Source organism: Cetorhinus maximus, chromosome 1 (genome assembly GCF_964194155.1).
Source record: "Cetorhinus maximus chromosome 1, sCetMax3.hap1.1, whole genome shotgun sequence".
Lineage (NCBI taxonomy): Eukaryota > Metazoa > Chordata > Chondrichthyes > Lamniformes > Cetorhinidae > Cetorhinus > Cetorhinus maximus.
Window position 1 is genome coordinate 168,952,561 of NC_135879.1, and position 21,216 is coordinate 168,973,776.

Sequence of the window (21,216 nt, forward strand, 5' to 3'; positions counted from 1 at the left end):
CCACATGGTCAGCAGCGGTTCAAGAAGGCAGCTCACCACCACCACCTTCTCAAGGGCAGCTAGGGATGGGCAATAAATGCTGACCCAGCCAGCGAAGCCCACATCCCGTGAATGAATTTTAAAAAAGTACAGAAATACCTTTACACCTGGGTAATTATCAAGGGGGAGGTGATGAAGTAGCAAAGTTGAACAGGGGAACATGATCTAAAAGGTTCTTGAGTAAAGTTTTGAAGACAAGGTGGAAAGTGGAATGATAGCGATGCTGAGAGAAGGGTGTTCAGGGTCCAGAAAGAACAGTCACCCATAATGAAATAGAAAATGAGCAGCGGGCTGGTGTTGGAGGCCCAGAAATAACAAACATGGCCATAGGGCTGGAGTATAATGCAAGGGCTGAAGCCATGAAATGATTTGAATGCGAGGAAAAGAAACTTAAAAGTTGACCCTGGGACACAGAAAGCCAATGAGAGCTTGGTAAAAATGTAGATGGCAGGGGTGTGGGTCTCAGTACAAGTGCACATGCCTGGCATTCTGGATCATTTGTAGTTTGTGAATGGGAGAAGTGGTGAGGGCAGGAAGGAGAAATTTGGAAGTCAGTTATGAAGTGTGACAGGTGTTGATTAGGATTTTGGCAGCAGAGGGGGAGACAGGGTGAAAGCAAGTGATATTGCATAAATTTGTCTTTTCCTTTCAATGATGGCTTTAAAACTTCAATCAAGAACTATAGGAAGTCCCAGCAATTAGTTTTTGTTCTACTTGTACAGTGGGTTTGTCGCAAGAAGTTAATGCCTGTCTTTTGGTGGCAGGGAGAGATTTAAACATTCAGATTTCCTGTTGAGAATTCAGTCCCAATGAAAAGTCATGTAATGTAAAGCAGAATTCAGTATATTTGTGGTATTAACTTTACATACAAGATGGGTTTTTGTAATAAAAGTTGACTCAGTTGTATTTAGCATTCCCCTTCTCACTACAAGAATGTTACTTGGATAAATTTAAAAGGACATATGTCAGGGTTTTACCAAATGAATGGCAAATATGGCATGAATGGAAGTCAATGGTAACCTGAATGAATAACTTACCACAAGCCAATACTTTCATGTACAACATGCATTCTACTTACAGCAAAAACTTAATGATTTACAAGTTTAAACACACCCCATTATATATTCATTTTGGATGCATTGTTTAAATGTGGAGTAATACAAAGTGACAAGCCCAGTGTCATGACATCATGTTTGCAATGTGGCTGATGTTAGCTTTATTTAATGTATGTTGCAGCAATGTGCATTGCTGAATAAAGCTTATGTGTCATTAAAAAGACATGGTGGTTGCTCAGGGAAGTGTAATCCACAAGGCACAAACCTCAGATTTGGACTTCACCATCATGTGCAAATATAGTTGCATTTTGAGAAGGCTGTGCATCATTTGTACATACAGGGATTTGAAAACCTAACAAAAAATGTAGCACATTTACTTTCAGCATTAACTGGGCTGTTATTGGAAGAATTTTTATTTTTGCATGATAAACTTACGCAGTGAAATAAACTATTTTCTTTGTTTGTTGGTCTACAATGCTGCCAGAACTCCTGCAAATAAGCTGGCATTCTTGCAAATGAATTTATATCCATGAATCCAAATGGTTCCAAGAAGCCCCAAACCCATCTGGAATGAATCATAACAGGGCAGAAACCCAAGGCAACTAAAGTTGCTACACATTCCAAAAGCAGAGCCACGCTGCACTTTGGCACAGATCAGGTTTCATTTTAATCTTTAATTACATGTTACCAGTACAAACTCCTCACTGCAAATGTACCATTAATCCAAGCATTTAAGTGCAGGTTAGTAAAGCATCATTTACAACCTTAACTTCTCCTGTAAAGTATTTTGAGATGTTTTACTATGTTAAAGGCTCTATACAAATGCAAGTTGTTGCTGTTAGCAAAACTTCCAACTTCAATGCTTAAAAATCTAGAATGCAACTAGCTTCCAATCATACCTCATTTGCAAAATAAGTTAATGTGAGTGGGTGGGTGGAGGGGTGCAATATTGATATCTACTGTTTCTAATTTACATCAATGACTTGGAATCTGAAACTCAAAGGAAATTGGTTCAACTTGCCAATTATACCAAATTAGGAAGTACAGTGGAATCAAAAGGTGCCAGCTGTAAAACTGAAGAATCAGCTAACTAAAATGAGTGGGTCAAACAATAGCAGGTGAAATTTAATACAGACAAGGGTAAAATATTACACATGAAAATGAAAAATAGGCGACACAAATATTCCAGACTGATGGTGAAATAGCTGAGAATTTAAATTGAAAGAAACATAAGAGTTTTACTTGACTCAATACTCCAGATTATGCAGAGCAATCAACAATGCCAGTAGGACATTAAATTCCATGGCCAAAACATTGTAATATAAATCACAGTTTCCTATGATCAAGTGTGCTCTGGTTACACACACCTCGAGTACTATACCCAGTTCTGATTATTGACAAGAGCCTGGAGGCTGAACGTTGTATTAGGGGTCTGAGTTATGAGAAAAGATCTGAGAACCTTGCGTTTTTCAGGCTGAAACAGAGGCATCTTAAAGGTTATCTTATAGAGGTAGACATAATTTCTTGCATGAAATAGATAAATCATGCAATACCACTTCAAATTATACAGTGGGAACAGGAGACAGGTTAAAGTAGTAAAAGGTAACGTTAAAATCTTTTTCACACAAAGAATGAACAATACATAGATTGGACTTCTGGTCAGAATGTTGAAAGGTGAAAATTCTGGAATCATTAAAGAAACAATTAGGTGCAACAATGGGGGAAGTATAGGTCTGTTATGAATGGAAATACTGAGATGGGATGAATGGTTTTCTCAGCTGCAGTTATTTTGGGAATAGGATTTTATTACAGCCCTGTGTGATTAGAAGGGGCTAAATTATTTTACTGCTTTGGAACATAATGGAAGCATCTCTACATAAAGAGTGAGGAGGTGAAAGTTTGAGAGAAATCAATGTTCCTTGCTGAGAAATCAAATGCTCAACATGAACTTTCTTTACATAGAGATATAAACAAATTGTCCACCATCTCCAGTTAAATCTGAATCTCTGAACAAAGCAGTGTAAAACATTTGTGTGTTCTTCTATGGTTATAGTGAGGCAATCTACCTTTAGGAATTTAAATATACGCATTCGCATTCTTGTCAGGTACAATGGGTTCACTGTCACTATATCAAGTTCACTGACTGTGAGCTGATATGAGAGCAATCTTTAACAGGAAATAGTAAATACAAAAATATCTACCTAGTTTATTCAGGATAGGATACCCGAGAGAAAAAGATTCAGGCCTTCCATGCTCACATCTTAAAAACAAAAAGCAACGCTAGTTCCCTATTGTCTCACCAGTAAAGTGCTGACATTGCTGAAGTGCAAGACTACTGTGATATTAGTAACCCGACTCATTATCTTGGATGTTTGCATCAAAACATTTAAGGGCGGCCACATTGCTTTGAGATGATTGATGAGGCCAGTGGGAGCAGGCAAATGTTAGACTGTAGGTCCTTTTTGATCACATGTATCTCTTGAACTTAAAAGCTCTAAACAAATTTTTGCCAGCTTCTACTCTTAGGTTTTAAGGTTTTGGGTAGTCTCTTTATAAAAGCCTGGCATTGGCAACAGTCAAGTGAAAGTACCAAGTTTTATCCGAGCTCTATCTCCATCGTGAAACATAACATGGAAAATTAACTATGCATACACATACTGAAAGCGGCTGAATTAACAGAAATCACCAGCCATATAAAGCTGATCTGGACTACATAAAATTGAAATTTGGAATGAACAATACATCTAGATTAACACATGCAGCTGTGAAATTCATATTAAAATAAACATAAAGGTTGAATGTTATGGAGGACAAAGCTGTGACACAGTGCAGTGTAGCACCAGAATGGAGGAAGGTATGTTTAATTCCAAATTTTAGTTGCTGCTGAGAGTAATTAATGGATGCAAGGAAGGCAGGCAGCTCTCCACAGGGGGAATCCTAAGGACAGTTGTTGTCAGGTGTGCCCCTGGTGGCTGCCAGAGCAATAACACGAAGGATGTCTGAGAAACAGGAGACACAGCCAAACTTATATAAGGAGCTGGGGGTGAAAAAAAGGGGTTTTCAAAGTATGTTAAAAATGAATATTATGGAAGCATCTTTATTTATAATAATGTATTTGAAAATGTTTATGCAAAAAAAATTTACAGAACCTATTATGATTTTGAGGGGCTTTTCCATTCAATTTCCTTGCCTTAGTACTCTCTTTGAAACTGTAGCTAAGGAAAGTAACAGGTTTTGATTCAGGGAAGAAAAAAAAATTCAACATGGATCCACTAAGGGCTAATTATACCTCTTGCCATTTGGCTGATACTGATAAGAACAGGTCAGCTGTCAATGCTCTTGGCCAGGGACTATAAACCATGGAGACCAAAATATTTTTGTATTCAATTTATTGGAATTCATAGTTTTTGCTCACAAATTTAATTCTCAAAACGGGCTTGAAAGATATTAGAAGATAAATTCCAAAATCAGCTAATGTCATTTGGTTTAATTATCCTACTTTAACACGTAACAACCAAAGGCCATGCACAGAGAAACTATCAAAGTGATAATAAGAGGAAGAATGAACTAAACATACTGCATAATCAAACTAGAACAATTAATCATAGCACTGCACAGCATAAAAGAAAGCACCAGCCCATTGTGCCTATGATACCCTGCTATGACAACAATCTGTAAACTAACTACATATTGTCCCTAAAGATATTTACATTCCTTGACTTCAAAAATGTATCCACTGTTCCCTTAAAATATGCAAGTCCCTGCCTTAATTACTCCCTATAGAAAAGCATTGCATGGTTTGTCAAGAAATTTCTCCTAATCTTTCTTTTCACTCTTAATGACAATTTTACGAGGGCCCAGATATTGTTTATGGTCACATGCAAAGAACAGGTTGTTCTTTCCACTTCCAACCCATTCCTCTGGCATTTCAAATCAACTTTGTTCTCTATTTTTTACATGAAGGTTATTAAGAGATCATTTTCTCCCAGCTTCACTGTAAGTGAAATAATTCTACAACTACAACTGAAAAGTATTATAATTATCGCTGAAAAAAGACTCGTCAAAGCTTTTCATCTTGTACTCATCAGGGTATTTCCAAGAATACCAAATACATTCTCTTCTCATGAAGTATAAATTGTTGTCCCCTTTACATTTGGTATTCTTACAAATGTCCTGAAGAGTGCAAGACAAAAAGGTTTGACATATGTCTTTTTTCATTGATACTCAAGCTCTGTACTACCAAACGATTATTTATTATGTCAGGAGTATGTTATATGGAAATAAAAGTCTATGCATACAGGTTTAAAGCTCCAAATGTTATTTATTAAAGTTATTAAACGAGGTTTTAGCAGTTAGTGCATCTAAAATGATATTGGGATAGCTATTAATGGATGAAGTACAAACTGTAGATGTAAAACTACTTGAAAGCATCAATCTGTGATATTGCCTTGATACCTGTAAATAAGCTTGTGGCTTCGCATAGATAAAGGCAAACTTTTTTTTTTCAAATTCTAAATCAAAATAGCTGCAGGAAAAAAGTATGCTACCAAGAACATTGTTATATTCAAAAAAATATTCATAAAAATATTTATTACCCTCAAAAACCTCTGTCATTTTGCAGATCTGAGCAAAAGTGGCTCCATTTGCCCATGTAAATACAACGTCCATTAAGTGGGGACGAAATGAGTCCAGGTACATTTCCTCATCGACCTCCAGTTTGGCTTCTGCTGAAACTTTGGCTATTCTCCTAGCACATTCCTGAAATCAGACACGGGAAAACATTACCTGAGGTTAATTTCAATTCAGGTTTTTGCAATCACAGAATAGGCATATAGTTTCACAAGGGATTTGTCTTCTCTGTGCTTAAGAGATGTTGGTATTTATTAATGTTCAAATTATACTGCTAACTGCATTGATGACACCTTTCTCAAGCAATGTTTTTGCCTGCTTATAAAGGGAGAGTTATTGCTAGATCTACTCACGTATAACATGGTCAGGTAGGTGAGATAAATGTGACTGAGAATGTCACAAATAGTGACAATAATACTGACCCTGATTTGTGGGTGGCAGGCTCCCACAGGTAATGATGGGATAAGTGGCCAGATGGTCTTTTTTTTGGTGTTGATTGAGGAGTAAATATAGGATTTTTAAAAAAAAATTTTTTTTAAATGTGGTGCACAGAATATAAATTCAAGCCCTTAACCCCAGGGGTCTGTGGACACTCAAGTCGTTGAGCATATTCAAGACAGAAATCAATAGATTTTGGGGTACTAAGGGATATGGGTATAGTGTGGGAAGGTGGAGTTGAGGTAGAAGATCAGCCATCTTCTTGAATGGCAGAACAGGCTGACATGGCTGAATAGCCTATTCCTGTTTCTTCTATTCTTATATGGTTTAAAATTCAAATAAAATGGAAAAAAACTTAGCACAAAAAGCAGAGCACCAGATCCATTTAAGGCAGATTTTTGAAAGAGGGGGAAAAACCTGTGTGAGATGAGGTGGAAAGAGATATTGGCACACAGGAAGTACTGTAGATCAATACTGGGAGATTGCAAAGCAGAATATCTATGAAAAAAGAAAATCATTTAATGTTTCAAAATGCTGTAAAAACAAGCTAAAACCACCGGCAACATAACGGGCCAAAGAGTATGATGAAAATAATGAGAGAACATGGGAAAATAAGGAAGGAGATTAAAAAACGGATAAGAAAACCATAAAGGTAGTATGAGGAGAGAATCTCAAAAATATATAAAATAATAATGTAATCCATAAATATATCAACAAGAAAATTGTCAATTCGCAGGTGGGTGTCTTAGAGAAGATAGTGAGTTTGTAGAGAATATGCTGAAATCAATGAAAGCTTTGCTTCAGTGTTCACAGAAGAGGATATTGCAAAAAATGTAAAATTGTGGTGATATAATAAAAAATAAAATATTCAGAAATGTAGTTAAGCTAAAGGAGGATAAAGGGACAAAGTGTGGGGTCTTAACAAGATATATCTGAAGATACTTTGGAAAATCAGGGAAGAAATATTTCAGGATTCTACTGGGACTGAAGAGGAGCCAATGTAATATTTATTTTCAAAAGGGGAGACAGAGCCAACACAGGTAATTACTTGCTAGTTTAGTTTAATATCTGTGGTAAAATTCTGAAAACTTTAGTTAAAAATGAAATTGAATCAACAAAAATTTCAGTCAATCCTGAAAAGAGATCTTTAAGGAGGTGACAGATTGATGGATAAGAGAAAATGCAGTGGATGTGGAAAACATGGACTTTATGATCAAAATATAAAAGTAGAAACTCTTGTAATAAACTAAGGGGTATAGAGTTAGGGAGAAAATTGGTAACAAATTAGATCCTAAACTGTTTAGAAGGAAAAAATCAAGGGTGCTTAATTTTAGCGTGGTTAATTGCTCCACCATTGCTGGCTGTGCCTTCTAGGCCCCAAGCTCTGGAATTTCCTTCTTAAACTTATCCGCCCCTCTAACTTTCTTTAGGATTCACTCTAAACTCTATCTCTTTGACCAAGCTTTTGGTCACCTATTTTAAGCTTCATATGGTTTGGTGTCAAATATTGTTTGATAAAGCTCCTGTGAAACATCTTGGAATGTTTCACTATGTTAAAGGTGCTACATAATGCATGTTATAACTGTAACTTTTGGAAATGGGTAGCAGAATCACAGATTACCGGCTAGAGACTCTTTCAGTTCACTGTCATTTGGATATAGGGCACAGGAGTAGTGTTCAACCCTGCACATGATACAAAAATAGGAGGCACAGTAAATCATTTTAAGGACTAAAGAAAGCTGCGAGAAAATATTGATAAGATGGTGGAATGAGCAAAAATGAGCAGTTAGAATTCAATGCAAGTGTGAGGTGGTACATTTTGTTTTAAAAAGAGTAATGTATATGATTTGAATGGGAATGCCAAGTGAAATAAAGAGCCGAGGGATCTGGATGTTCAGATTCACAAGACATTAAAATAACACCACAAGTGAATCGCGCCTTAAAAAAGCTCTCAGAATATTGAGTTTCATGGAAAAAAGTAGTTGAGATCTAATAGTAAATCTATGTAAAATCCTAGTAAGACCACAGCTGGGGTACTGTGCAATTTTGAGCTTCACACTGCAGAAAGGGTGTTGAGGTAATCAGAAGGGTATTAACACACTGCGAGGTATGAACAAATACATATACAAAGAAAGGCTTGAAAAATTGATGCTGACTTTGTAAGAACAAAGCAGATTATGGGTTGATCTAATAGAACTATTTAAAATGATTAAGAGGTACAAAGAAAAAGTAGAAAGATGTATTTGTATAGTATAGACGCCAACCCATCTCAAATCACTTCACAGGCACTGAATGGCTTTTCAGGTGTAATCATTGCAGTAGAGAGGGGAAATGCAGCAGCCAATTAATGCACCGCAAGGTCTCATGATAGCAGTGAAATAAATTACCAGTTAAACTGTTTGTGGTGCTGATTGGAGGATAAATGTTGGCAAAGCTATTGGGAAAAACTGCTTTTCTTCAAATAGTGCCATGGGTTGGAACAGAATGTGGGCTCTAGAATGAAACAATATAGTTATATGATTAATTGCAACAGATTTAAAAGGGCAGCAGAAACTTTCTTCCTGAGACAAGAGAATCGAGAGGCTGTAGTATGATATATGGAATAGTGACTGAAGCTGAAACCACATAATATTTAAGAGGAGATTAGACGACTGAAGGAAACTGAAATAAAGAGGCTACTTAGAAAAAGGATGGCCCATAAAATTTGTATGGCTGCCTGTGTGGAGATAAACACCAACATGGATTGGTTGGGCTCAAAGGCTTGTTTCTGCATTGTAATTTCTATGTCATTTAATGGCTTATGCAGCCTGTAAGAAAGTGGAATAAAATACCAAGACAATAAAACACAATATACATTAGAATCAATATTATTCAGATAATATTTAATGTCAGATCGTGAAAGTCTTCCTAAAGTCTTTGTATGGCATATCTTGACTTGTTTTTCCAATTTTCTTGACTTATAGTGTTTACGTTTACCTTTAACCAAAATGAAACTCAGGAAGCAAGTTTGAAACTATTGAAATAAAAATAAAATGAAAAAACTCAACAGGGCTGGCAGTATCTGTGGAGAGTAAAACAGAGTCCAATATCTTCTACAGAACTTAGCTATTGAATTTTGCTTAAATTAACTATATTTAAATATCAAAAAATTAGATTAGATTATAATTAAATTTAGATATTTAACTTTGCATATGGCAACTGTATGGAATACTTCTGTATAATAAAAGCAAAATACTGTGGACGCTGGAAATCTGAAGTAAAAACAGAAAATCCTGGAAAAACTCAGCAGGTCTGGCAGCATCTGTGGAGAGAGAATCAGGGTTGTTTCTCTATCAGGTTCAGGTAAAACCTTAGGCCACTTAAGTTCAAATCACTTCTTTACTGATTAAGATAGCAAATGAAAACCTCTTCTGTCTATAATTTCCTCACAACTGATCTACCAAAAATTAAACCACCACGTCTGTGTTAGTTTTATTTTGCTCACCCTTAACTCTAAGGCTAAGGTAGTTGCACCTGTAGAGAAAAAAAAGGTAAATTACAAGCTGGTAGCCACCCCAAACAATCTGAATTATTTGCTTCAATATCCTGAACAGAGCAGTGAAAGTGGCACCTAACAGAATCATAGAAGGTTTACGGCACATAAAGAGGCCACTTGGCCCATTCTGTCTGTCCCGGCCGACAAACGAGTCACCCAGCCTGACCCCCACCGAGCCTGACCCCACTTTCCAGCATTTCCAGACACCTTTTAAATGAGTTGAGGATTTCTGCCTCTACTACCCTTTCAGGCAGTGAGTTCCAGACCCCCATAACACTCTGGGTGAATTTTCTTTTCCTCAGTTTCCCTATAATCTTTCTACCAATTACTTTACAACTATGCCCACTTGATACTGACCTTTTCACTAAAATAAACAGGCCCCTCCCATTCAGTCTATCCAGGCCCCTCACAATTTTGTGCATCTCAATCAAATCTCCCCTCAGCCTCCACTGTTCCTTGGAGAACAATCCCAGCCTATCCATTCTTTCCTCATAGCTGCAATGTTCCAGCCCTGGCAACATCCTTGTAAATCTCCTCTACATCCTTTCTATAATGAGGTGACCAGGACTGCACACAGTGCTCAAGTTGTGGCCTAACTAATCTTTTATATAGTTCCAGTGTAAACTCCCTGCTCTTATATTCTATGCCTTAGCTAAAAGAGCCATAGAAAAGTTAGGGCACAGAAAGAAGCCATTCTGCCCATCGTGTCTGTGCCAGCTGAAAACAACTAGCCACCCATTCTAATCCTACCTTCCAGCAACCATAGCCTTGCAGGTTACAGCATTTCAGGAGTAGATCCAGGTACCTTTTAAATTAGTTGAGGGTTTCAGCCTCAACCACCAATCTGGGCAGCGAATTCCAAACACCTACCACACCCTCTGGTGAAAAGGTCTTTCCTATTATCCCCTCTAATCTGTCTAGCAATCAACTTAAATCTGTGTCCCTTGGTAATTGACTTCTCTGCCGTGCTTACATGTTCTGGCCTACATGTGACTTCTGTCTCACAGCAATGTGGTTGACTCTTAAATGCCCTTTGAACAAGGGCAATTAGGGATGGGCAATGAATGCTGGTTTAGCTAGCAATGCCCATATCTCATGGACAAATAAAAAAAGCACTACATTATTACACAATAAATGAAAGGATTCCATATGCCTTCTTAACCACCTTATCATCCTGTCCTGTTACCTTCACTCCAAGGTTTCTCACTTCCTCCACACCTTCCATTTTTTGTGTAATCCTTTGCCTTGTTTGACCTCCCCAAATGCATCGCTTCACACTTATCTGGGTTGAATTCCATTTGCCATTTTTCTGCCCATCAGACCAGTCCATTGATATTTTCCTGCAGTATACAGCAATCCTCCTCAACATCTACCATGTGGTCAATTTTTGTGTTGTCTTCAAACTTTTTGATCATACCCCCTACATTTACGTCCAAATCATTTATACCACAGAAAGCAGGGGACCTAGTACTGAGCCTTGCGGAACATCACTGGAAACAGCTTTCGAGTCACAAAAACATCCATTAACAACTATCCTTTGTTTCCTGCCACTGAGCCAATTTTGTATCCAGCTTGCCACATTCCCCTGGGTCCCATGAGCTTTTATTCTTTTAACCAGTTTGTCATGTGAGACCTTGACAGAAGCAGTAAGTAACAATTAAATATTGGGAAGGCTGAAACCATTGCTTTCGATCCCTGCTCCAAACTATGTTTCCTAGCTACCAACTTCATCCCTCTTGCTAGCAACAGTCTGAGATTAAGCCAGGCTGTTTGCAAACTTGGTGTCAATATTGACCCCGAGATAAGTTTCCGACCAGATATTTGCGCCATCACTAAGACTGCCTATTTTCACCGCCATAGCATCACCCCACTTTGCTCCTGTCTCAGTTCATTTGCTGCTGAAACTCTCACTTTGTTACCTCTGGACTTGACTATTCCAATGCATTCCTGGCTGGTCTCCCATATTCTTCTTTCCATAAACTTGAGGACATTGAAAGCTCTGCTGTCCATGTCTTAACTTGCACCAAATCCCGTTCACCTATCACTCCTATGCTCGCTAACTTACATTAGCCTCCATTCAAGCAATGATTTTAAAATTCTCATTTTTGTTTTCAAATCTATCCATGGCCTCACCTCTTCCTAGCTCTGTAATCTTCTCCACCCTCACAACCCTCCAAAATGTGTTCACACCTAATTCTGGCCTCTTGCGCATCCCCGATTTTAATCACTCCACCACTGGTGGCCATGCCTTGATTAGGCCCTGGAATTCTCTCCCCAAACCTCTAAGCCTTCTGTACCTGCTTTCCTCCTTTATGATGGGACTGAAAACCAAGCTTTTGGTCATCTAACCTAATATCTATGTGGCTCAGTATCATAACTCATTTTATAATGCTCCTGTAAAGGGTCTCGAGATACTTACATAGCAACTTTAATGTAACAAACATATGTTGTTTTGGAAACTTGCAGTTATTTTAATATTCTTTCATGCGATGTGGGCGTCAATGGCTAGGCCAAAATTTATTGCCCAGCTGTAATTGCGCTTGAGAAGGTGGTGGTGAGCCACCTTTTTGAACCGCTGTATCTGGTGCAGATACAACCCAAAGTGCTGTTAGAAGGGAATCACGAGTTTGATCCAGTGGCAATGAAGCAACAGTGATGTCATTCCAAGTCAGAGTAGTGAGTGACTTGGAAGGGAACTTGCTGACGGCAATGTTTTCAAGTGTCTACTGCCTTTGTCTTTATAGGTGGTAGAGGTTGTAGGTTAGGTAGGTGCTGTCAAAGAAGCCTTGGTGCATCTTGTATATACACACTCCTCCCATTGTGCATCGGTGGTGGAGGGAGAGGACGTTGAAGGTGGTGGATGGGGTGCCAATCAAATGGGCTGGATGGTTTCGAGCTTCATCAATGTTATTGCAGACGCACACATCCAGGCAAGTGGAGAGTATTCTATCACACTCCTGACTCTGACCTGCTCTTGTAGCCACAGTATTCATATGGCTGGTCCAGTCAGTTTCTGGCCAATGGTAACCCCCAGGATGTTTATAGTGGGGAGATTCAGCAATGATAATGCCATTGAACATAAAGGGGAGATGGTTCGATTCTCTCTTGTTGGAGATGGCCATTGACTGGCACTTGTGTGGCACAAACGTAATGTTATTTTAGTTTACAGAACTTGCTTTGAAAGCAGTACTGAAGAAATCTTGGGAAAATTGAAAAAACGTCTCTGCAGAAAAGTACAGCTAGTTTTGAACACATTGTAAAATTAGTTACCAAAGTTTTTGTTGGTGGGAGGATGGATGGGGGCGAGGGGTCTGTGGAGGGATTCTGTGCACAAAAATATGATCAAAACTGATCCCAAAAGGCATTGTAACAGAAAAATAGCTACAAAACTATGGATTATTTGTCACTTTAAGTAGAAATACAACAATAAAAATAAATAGCTATTCATGATTTGTACAAGTGTATGAACAGTACCCAAAGTGTCTGAATAAGTACATCCAAACAGAAGAACAGTTTCAGTGATAACTAGCTATTAAGAAATGCCTTACCTGCATTTGTCGTAACGGGCCTGCTAGTTGTTCTGTCAGTTTGGGCATTTCATTTGCCTATAAATTAAAATACACACATTCAAATTACGGTCTCACTCAATAATTATTGTGCATTAAATAGATGATTCAGAGATTTAGCGCCACACAGCAGTGGGAATCTCCCAATTTTTAGTCTTGTTGGATCACTTAGATGCATACCACAGACCCCAATGGGCCAGATACAAAATTTAAACAAACATTCCCAATTATATGCACATGGCTGAAATTGCTGATTCAAACAGATCTTGGGGTTCAGATTGAGGATTTATACATTAATAAAAGAATGGTACTGAGAACAGACATTTCTGCAAAAGACAACAGGAAAAACAGAGTGAAGTAAAACATTTTAAATGCATTTAGCGGTCAGGCTATTTCAGCTGGGGTTCCAAAGTCCAGCTTTTGGATCAGGGTTGTAATTTTGTATGATTGTATTAGGTTAGCAAAAATAAACAAAGTTGTTACATTTCTGCGATACATTTCTGCAATGCATCAGGGATGGAGAAAGTTACTGGGGCACTTTGTTCCAGAAGGCAGTCACACCCTTGAGGACAGGGTCTTCTGGTGGTCAGGAAAAGGGGGTGTGACTACAAGTGAGGAAGGTAAAGTGATCAAGAAGGTACAGGTGAAGGAGCCACAGCCCTTCCAATTATCTACAGGTTTAAGGTTCTTGCACCTTGAATAAATGAGAGTGGGGTCTGCAGAGTGGATGAACGAATAACTAGGAATGAAATTGTAGTAGGGAACAGTATAGTCAGGAGGGTAGACACAGGTCTCTGCAGCTGAGAGCGAATCCAGAAGGCTATGTTGCCTGCCTGGCCAAGGTTTGGGACATCTGATCGGGCTGGAGAGGAACTTGCTGTTGGAGGGGAAAAATCCAGTGGTTGTGGTCCATGTGGGTATCAATGATATAGATAAGACTAGGATAGAGGTCCTGCTTAGGGATTATGAACAATTAGGGGCAAAATTAAAAAGCAGAGCCACAAAGGTAATAATCCCAAGAATACTACCTGAGCCATGAGCAAATTGGCGTAAGGTAAATAAGATTAGAGAGTTAAATGCATGGCTCAAAGATTGGGGTGGGAGAAAAGGGTTTCAATTCATGGGGTACTTCACTTGAACTGAGGAAAGTGGTAGCTACACCGATGGAACGGATTTCACTTGAACTATGCTGGGGCCGGTGTCCTGGTGAGTCGTGTAATTAGGGCAGTAGAGAGGGCTGTAAACTAAATGGTTTTGGGCTGCGGGGGGAGGGATCATGTGAGCAGAGATGTGGTAAATTAAAGGGAAAGGACAAGGCAATAGCACAGGATAGCAACATGGGTAATGATAACCCGAATGTGCGGGAAGGGACAGTGTACAAACTTAAGAGTGCACCAGCAGATAAGGCCACAGTTTGCAAAAATAGTAAAAAGACAGAACTAAAGGCTCTGTATCTGAAATAAGAACAGAATGTGCTGGAAAAACTCAGCCAGTCTAGTAGCATCAGTGGAGAGAGAAACAGAGTCAATGTTTCGAGTCCATTATGACGCTTCTTCAGAACTATGGCCTGAAGTTTTCGGGCGGCGGGTGGGCGGGCTCAGCAGGGGCAGGCAGGGGTGGTCATGGAGCCAATTGCTGCCCGCGATTGGCTCCACGCTGCCATTTTACACGGGCGGGTCAATTAAGGCCTGCCTAGCGTAATACGTGAGCGATAGCGCTACCTGTGCGGGCCGGGGGAGGAGGGAGAGTTGGGGCCACACAGCTGCCTCAGGTAGATTGAATCGATGTTGAAAAAATTAAATAAATGATTGAGAAATTTATTAAAACATGTCCCCTCATGTGACTGTGTCATATGAGATGTGTCATGTGTTTGTGACATGTGTTTATTTATGAACATTTTAAAATTTAATTAATAAAAGCTTTAGGAAACCGCATCCCACTCATGGATGAGGTTTCCTAAAAAAACACGAAGGTCGCATGGCCTTCTCGTCTGTCCGCCAACTGTAAAATTGGACAGGCAGCGTTTACAATTGCCTTAATTGGTTCCTTAACCGCTTTAATAGGCCGCTTACATATCGGTGGGCACGCAGCTGATTCCGGCCTGCGTGCGCCGATTGAAACATAACTCAGCGCGATGATATCGGGACGCAAAACAGAGTGCCCACTCCCTGGAATTTCTTTACCTAAGATATTAAAAACTACTTAGAAACTACATCATGAGCAGATCATATTTACTGTCGGTACTCCAATATCCTGAGTGATGCAATCTGATAAACAAACTATACATTGCAGTTTATCTGCATTGGAGTAACTACAGAAACAGATGATCTTAGGTGTGAAAAGTGTATCAGTAATTGAGAGATAGGAAATTTCATGAGGAAAAAGATGGTCAAATTTGACAAGAAAAACTTAAGCGAAATTACAGAAGAAATGGTCAGCAAAGGAAATATTGCATCACCATTGAATCTATAAAGCCATCAAAATTAGAACACAATTTGCATTTATTGCCATGCATTTTAGGCCTTAATCTGTATTTTATAAAATTTGGTATTGGGAATACAAACCATTGACAATGCTCAATAACAGACAGATGGCAGAAACCTCAAACCAGACAGGCAAGAGGAAGTTGCATTAGACTGTTGAGCACTTTGTTTGTATAGTTTTGTAGACTGAAAAGTAAATCACGAATAAAATGTAATCAAACTGTGTTAAAGAACACAAAAATCATAACAGAATTTATTCATTTGATTAATGAAAGAAGTGAAACCGTATGAAGTTATCCAGAACTACGTAAAAGAAAACATGTTGAAAATTTAACACCGTAGGATTTTCTGCATGCAGGAACCTAGAACTATAAAGGGATTTCTGTCTGTAAAACCAGCCAAACTAAAGAGAGGACTTATGCCATAAAATATAACTTCTAGGTATAATAATGTCTTAATGTAGAAATCAATGGCAAAGTTGTTAAAAATTAGTACATAATACTAGTCATTGAAAGTTCCATAGAACAGTTTTTCTTTGAATTTTCTCCTTTGCTCTCAGCTGGGGTATGGGTCTACATGTACCGACATTCCTATGATATCTTACCTGAGTGGTCATTCTTCACATGCAAGGCTGGGCTGTGCATGAAAGCAGACGACTTGAAAAAAATTGCAAGCCAGCATGGATGAGCCTGAGCTGTGCTCAACCAATGTTGAAACATACTCTTTCTCAGCAGTAGTCAGTAGTTTGACATTGGGAGCAATTGGGAATTTGGAAACTACATGGTTCTGGAATGCAGACAGCACAACTATTATCGGATAGATTACCCTCCACTGGGAATCAAGTCAATAACCTTGTAACTCATACAGTTCAGCAATGCACCTCATGGCACCTGAAACTGGCTCAAATTAGAAAAGCCAAAATCTGTGAAGGAACCAACTTTGGCCTGATTTTCAATCAGGGTGCATCATAGCAAAATTCACAATCATGAGGTATGGAGAATTCTCTCATCACAAAATTACTCCACAGATGTTAGGAGCAACTTAGAATTAAACCTATGGACCAACCTATCCTGTCAGTTATTCTTGCAATTAACTAACTTTCCTAAGTAAAATCAAGAAAATCAACAAGGCTGCTTTCCATTGCAGAAATCATAAAAATGCCACAAAAGTTGTGATGCACCAAAATCAGATTGGGCAAATGTCTACAATGAGGATCCTTTAGGCTACCTTCATAAGTCAAGAAAGGATTAATACATTGGTGAATAAACTTATAGCCTCTAAATAAACATCAAGCAATGGGAGATGAAAGAATATTATGATTGTCACATGGACATTATGACATTCTAAACTCAGCATTGAGTTCAACAATTTCAGATCACAACCAACTGTTAGAATCTTTTGGACTGTAGGTGTTGGTTATGATTCTGCTATAGTCATTTCCAGCTCCTCTAGACTCCTCTCCGGAGTTTCTTTACTTATCCCATTACCACACACTTTTTCCTTTCACTATCACCCCTTTATCATTTAATCTCCCCTGCCTTCCACCCCATCAAAGACGTCTTTGTTCTTTCCTTGCCTCCCCCTTTCCTTGCTTCTATGCTTAAAATCTAGTAGGTCTCTAACTTTTTCCAGTTCTGACGAAAAGTCACCAACCTGAAATATTAAGTCTATTTCTCTCTCCACCGATAGTGCCTGATTTGTTGAGTATTTCTAACATTTTCTGTTTTTCTTTCAGATTTCCAACATTGGCAATATTTGGCTTTTACAATACTATTTTTCCAGGCTTATAATAACTTAATAGGCAGTCAACTGGAAGTTATTTGATGAATAATGTGAAATTAGGCTTTGCTCATTCAAAAACTGTGATGTCCTTGGCAAAATAGGTAATCAGAATCATTACTACATGCTGTCCCTATGGTGTCAAAGTATGTTGGGATGGAGATAAATTAATAAGAGTTTCACATTGCTGAATGTTAGATTTCAGTATTCCTTGTGCACAGGACAAGTGTGGAAAGTACTAGTCTACAATACACCTTTTCCTCAATTGATGTAATTCAAAAAAAAATCTACGATTTTAATATAGAAACTATTGGGGGGGGGAGACTGCTTTTGTTGATTCTGGGAGTAGGTAACTGTTGTCAATACAGGCTAGATCAATAACTGACCAAAAATGCTGTAAATGGTGTGCAAACAAATCTCCTGCTATTAATCTTGTGGTGTGGTGCATCCAAATAAAGGTAGATTTCTGTAGAATATGCCTAGAAGTACAGAAATACAAGACATATGACCTTGAATTCAAGCTATATCTATGTTATGAAAGCCCTTCTCTGGTCTAAGCACCATGAATTCATTGCTTTATAAATGCCCTTCTCTGCCAAACCTATGAAAAAAGCATAAATTTGCAAGATGTGAGGCAGGGGAATGGTGTTTATTACATTCTGAACTTTAAGAGATTATTTATTCCAGGGCAGGACATGGGCTATTTGCATCAAGTATTACATTAGACTGCTGGAAATCCACTCATATAGGATTGGAGTCAATTCTAACAGCTTGAATTTGGCCACCTCACAATGTCAGTAGTTTTCAAAGTATTTACTATTTAGCCTTTCCATTCTTCCTAACCGAGGCTGAGTTCCTGAACACGATGATTATGTTGGTAGTATACTCCCAAGTCAGAAAGGCTGTGAATTCATAATCCACTCAGACAGCTGAGCAGATAATCAAGGATAGTACAGCATGGAAGGAGGCCATTTGGCATATCAAGTTTGCGTCGAGGCTGAAACTTCAGTGCAATATGAGAGTTTCAGATCAGAATTGAAACAGAGGCCCAGTCTGCCCTCTCTGTTGGTTACAAAAGGTTTCACACCAATATATACTGTTTCACAGCAGTATATTTTGCTCCAAGAAATAACCCCCTCCCGCCATGACTTTGCTGCCACTCTTCATACTCATTGTATAGATGACAGCCATATGCCCAAAGATTTTCTGTACTGTAAACTGGTCACTGGGTCCCAACTTCCTGGGTGTCCATAACACCATTATAAGGACACCTGCAGGCAAGGTAAGAAGATTGTGGGCATTGACAACTGGGAGAAAGTTGGTGACAGCCATGGCCTTTGGAGGCTGAAGTTTTGGAAGGGAATTGAAAGTGGTGAACAGAAATGATGAGCTCAGCTGGCCAAGAACAGGGTCCAGAGAAGACAGAGGCCTGTGAATCGTGCACCTTCTCAAGCCACTTCCTTCCTCTGCAGCAAATGCAACAGAGAATGCCATGCCAGAGTGGGGCTCCTGAGCCATATCAGGCGATGTTTAACACAAGTGCCAACCATCAAGGCTCAAACCATCGTATTACGGAAAGCTGCCACTGACACACAGGAATGTATTGTGATCATTCTACAAATTTATAGTTTAGATGTAAACTGTACTGGCTATTCGAGTGCTGGTTAATTCAAGCAGTAACACTAGCTGAATCAACAATCAGCTTAACACTGTCCAAGTTTCACAACATTAGTACAAGTATCATCTCCTAGTTCATAGTTAAGCTGGTAACCACAGAATCTTAGATAGAAAGCTACATTTACATCAGACTTCATAAAAATTTCCAGAAATGTATTTATACTATTCTATAAAGTTGGACCATGAAAAGATTTATTTTAGTTCACAGAATCACAGAATGTTAACAGCACAGAAGGAAGCCATTCGACGCATCATGTCTGCACCGGCTCTCCAAATGAGCATTATGACCTAGTGCTATTTCCCTGCCTTTTCCCGTACTCCTGAACCTTGTTTCTATTCAAATAATCATTTAATGCCCTCTTGAATGCCTTGATTGAACCTGCCTCCACCACACTTCCAGTCAGTGCATTCCAGGCCCGAACAACTCGTGTGAAAAGGTTTTCTCTCACATCACATTTGCTTCTTTTGCAAATCACTTTAAATCTGTGCCCTCTCATTCTTGATCCTTTTACGAGCGGGAACAGCTTCTCCCTATCTACTCTGTCCGGCCCCCTCGTGATTTTGAACATCTCTATAAAATCTCCTCTTAGCCTTCTTCTCTCTAAGAACAGTCCCAATCTCTCCAATCTATCTTAACTGAAGTTTCTCATCCCTAGAACCATTCTTGTAAATCTCTTCTGCAGTCTCTCTGTGTTCACATCCTTCCTGTAATGTGGCACCCAGAATTGTACACAATACACCAGCTGAGGTCCAACGAGTGTCTTATATAAATTCAGCATAACCTCCTTGCTCTTGTACTCTATGTCCCAATTAATAAATCCCAGGATACTATATGCTTTATTAACTGCTCTGTCCACCTGTCCTGCCACCTTCAATGATGTACATATACATCCAAGTCTTTCTGCTCCTGCATCCCCTTCAAAATTTCACCCCTTATTTTATATTCTGTCCATGTTCTTCCTACCAAAATGCATCACCTCACAATTCTCTGCATTGAACTTCATCTGCCACCTATCTGCCCGCTCCACCAGCTTGTCTATGTCCTTCTGAAGTTCTACACTGTCGTCCTCAGAGTTTACAACACTCCCAAGCTTTGTATCATATGCAAACTTTGAAACTGTCTCCTGCACACCAAGATCTAGAGCATTAATCTATATCAGGAAAAAGAAAGGTCCCAATACCGACCCCGGGGAACTCCTCTACAAACCTTCATCCAGCCCAAAAAATAACCATTCGTCTCTGCTTCCTAATTTTCAGCCAATTTTATATCCACGTTGCTAATGTCCCTTTTATTCCATGAGCAATAACTCTTCTCACAAGTCTGTTGTGTGGCACTGTATCAAATTAATGTCATTTAGGGAAGGCAATCTGCTCTCCTTACCTTGTCTGGCCTACATGTGAATCCAGATCCGCAATAATGTGGTTGACTCTTAAATGCCCTTTGAACAAGGACAATTAGGGATGGGCAATAAATACTGGCCTAGCCAGTGACGCCCACATCCCATGAACGAATAATAAAAAAAGAAAAAAGTGCTTTTTGAAAGACCATGTACACCACCAATCAACAGTGTTACCCTCATCAACCTTTTCTGTTACCTCTTCAAAAAACTCCAGCAAGTTAATTAAACACAATTTCTCCTTTAGAAATCTGTGCTGGCTCTTCTTTATTCACCCATATTTTTCCGTGACTACTAATTCTATCCCGAATAATCGTTTCCAGAATCTTTCCCACCACAGAAGGTAAACTGACTAGTCTGTAATTGCTGGGCTTATCCTTACAACATTCTTTGAACAAGGGCGTAATGTTTGCAATTCTCCGGTCCTCTCGCACCTCCTGAGTCTAGGGAAGACTGAAAAATTAGGGCCAATGCCCCTGCAATTTCTACTCTCACTTCCTTCAATATCCTTGGATGTATGTCGTCCAGTTCCAGTGCCTTGTCAACTTTAAGTACCGACAGTCTATTCAACTCCTTATCAATTCTGAACCATTCTAGTGACAGAGTGCCCTCGTCTGC

The 21,216-nt window shown here is 39.0% G+C and overlaps 1 protein-coding gene across 3 annotated transcripts in view; it reads right to left on the minus strand.

The window, feature by feature from the left end:
• The window catches only part of mtrex (Mtr4 exosome RNA helicase), a 157,808-nt gene that overhangs the window by 5,033 nt on the left and 131,559 nt on the right, over window positions 1-21,216 (minus strand). For 2 of the 3 annotated variants that reach the window (XM_078549726.1, XM_078549716.1), the window contains 2 exons: window positions 13,245-13,301; window positions 5,690-5,852 (listed from right to left, as the gene is read on the minus strand). In XM_078549726.1, coding sequence (XP_078405852.1) covers window positions 5,690-5,852; window positions 13,245-13,301 — 220 coding nt within the window. The remainder of the gene's footprint in view (window positions 1-5,689; window positions 5,853-13,244; window positions 13,302-21,216) is intronic. The other variant, XM_078549721.1, reaches the window with a different exon arrangement.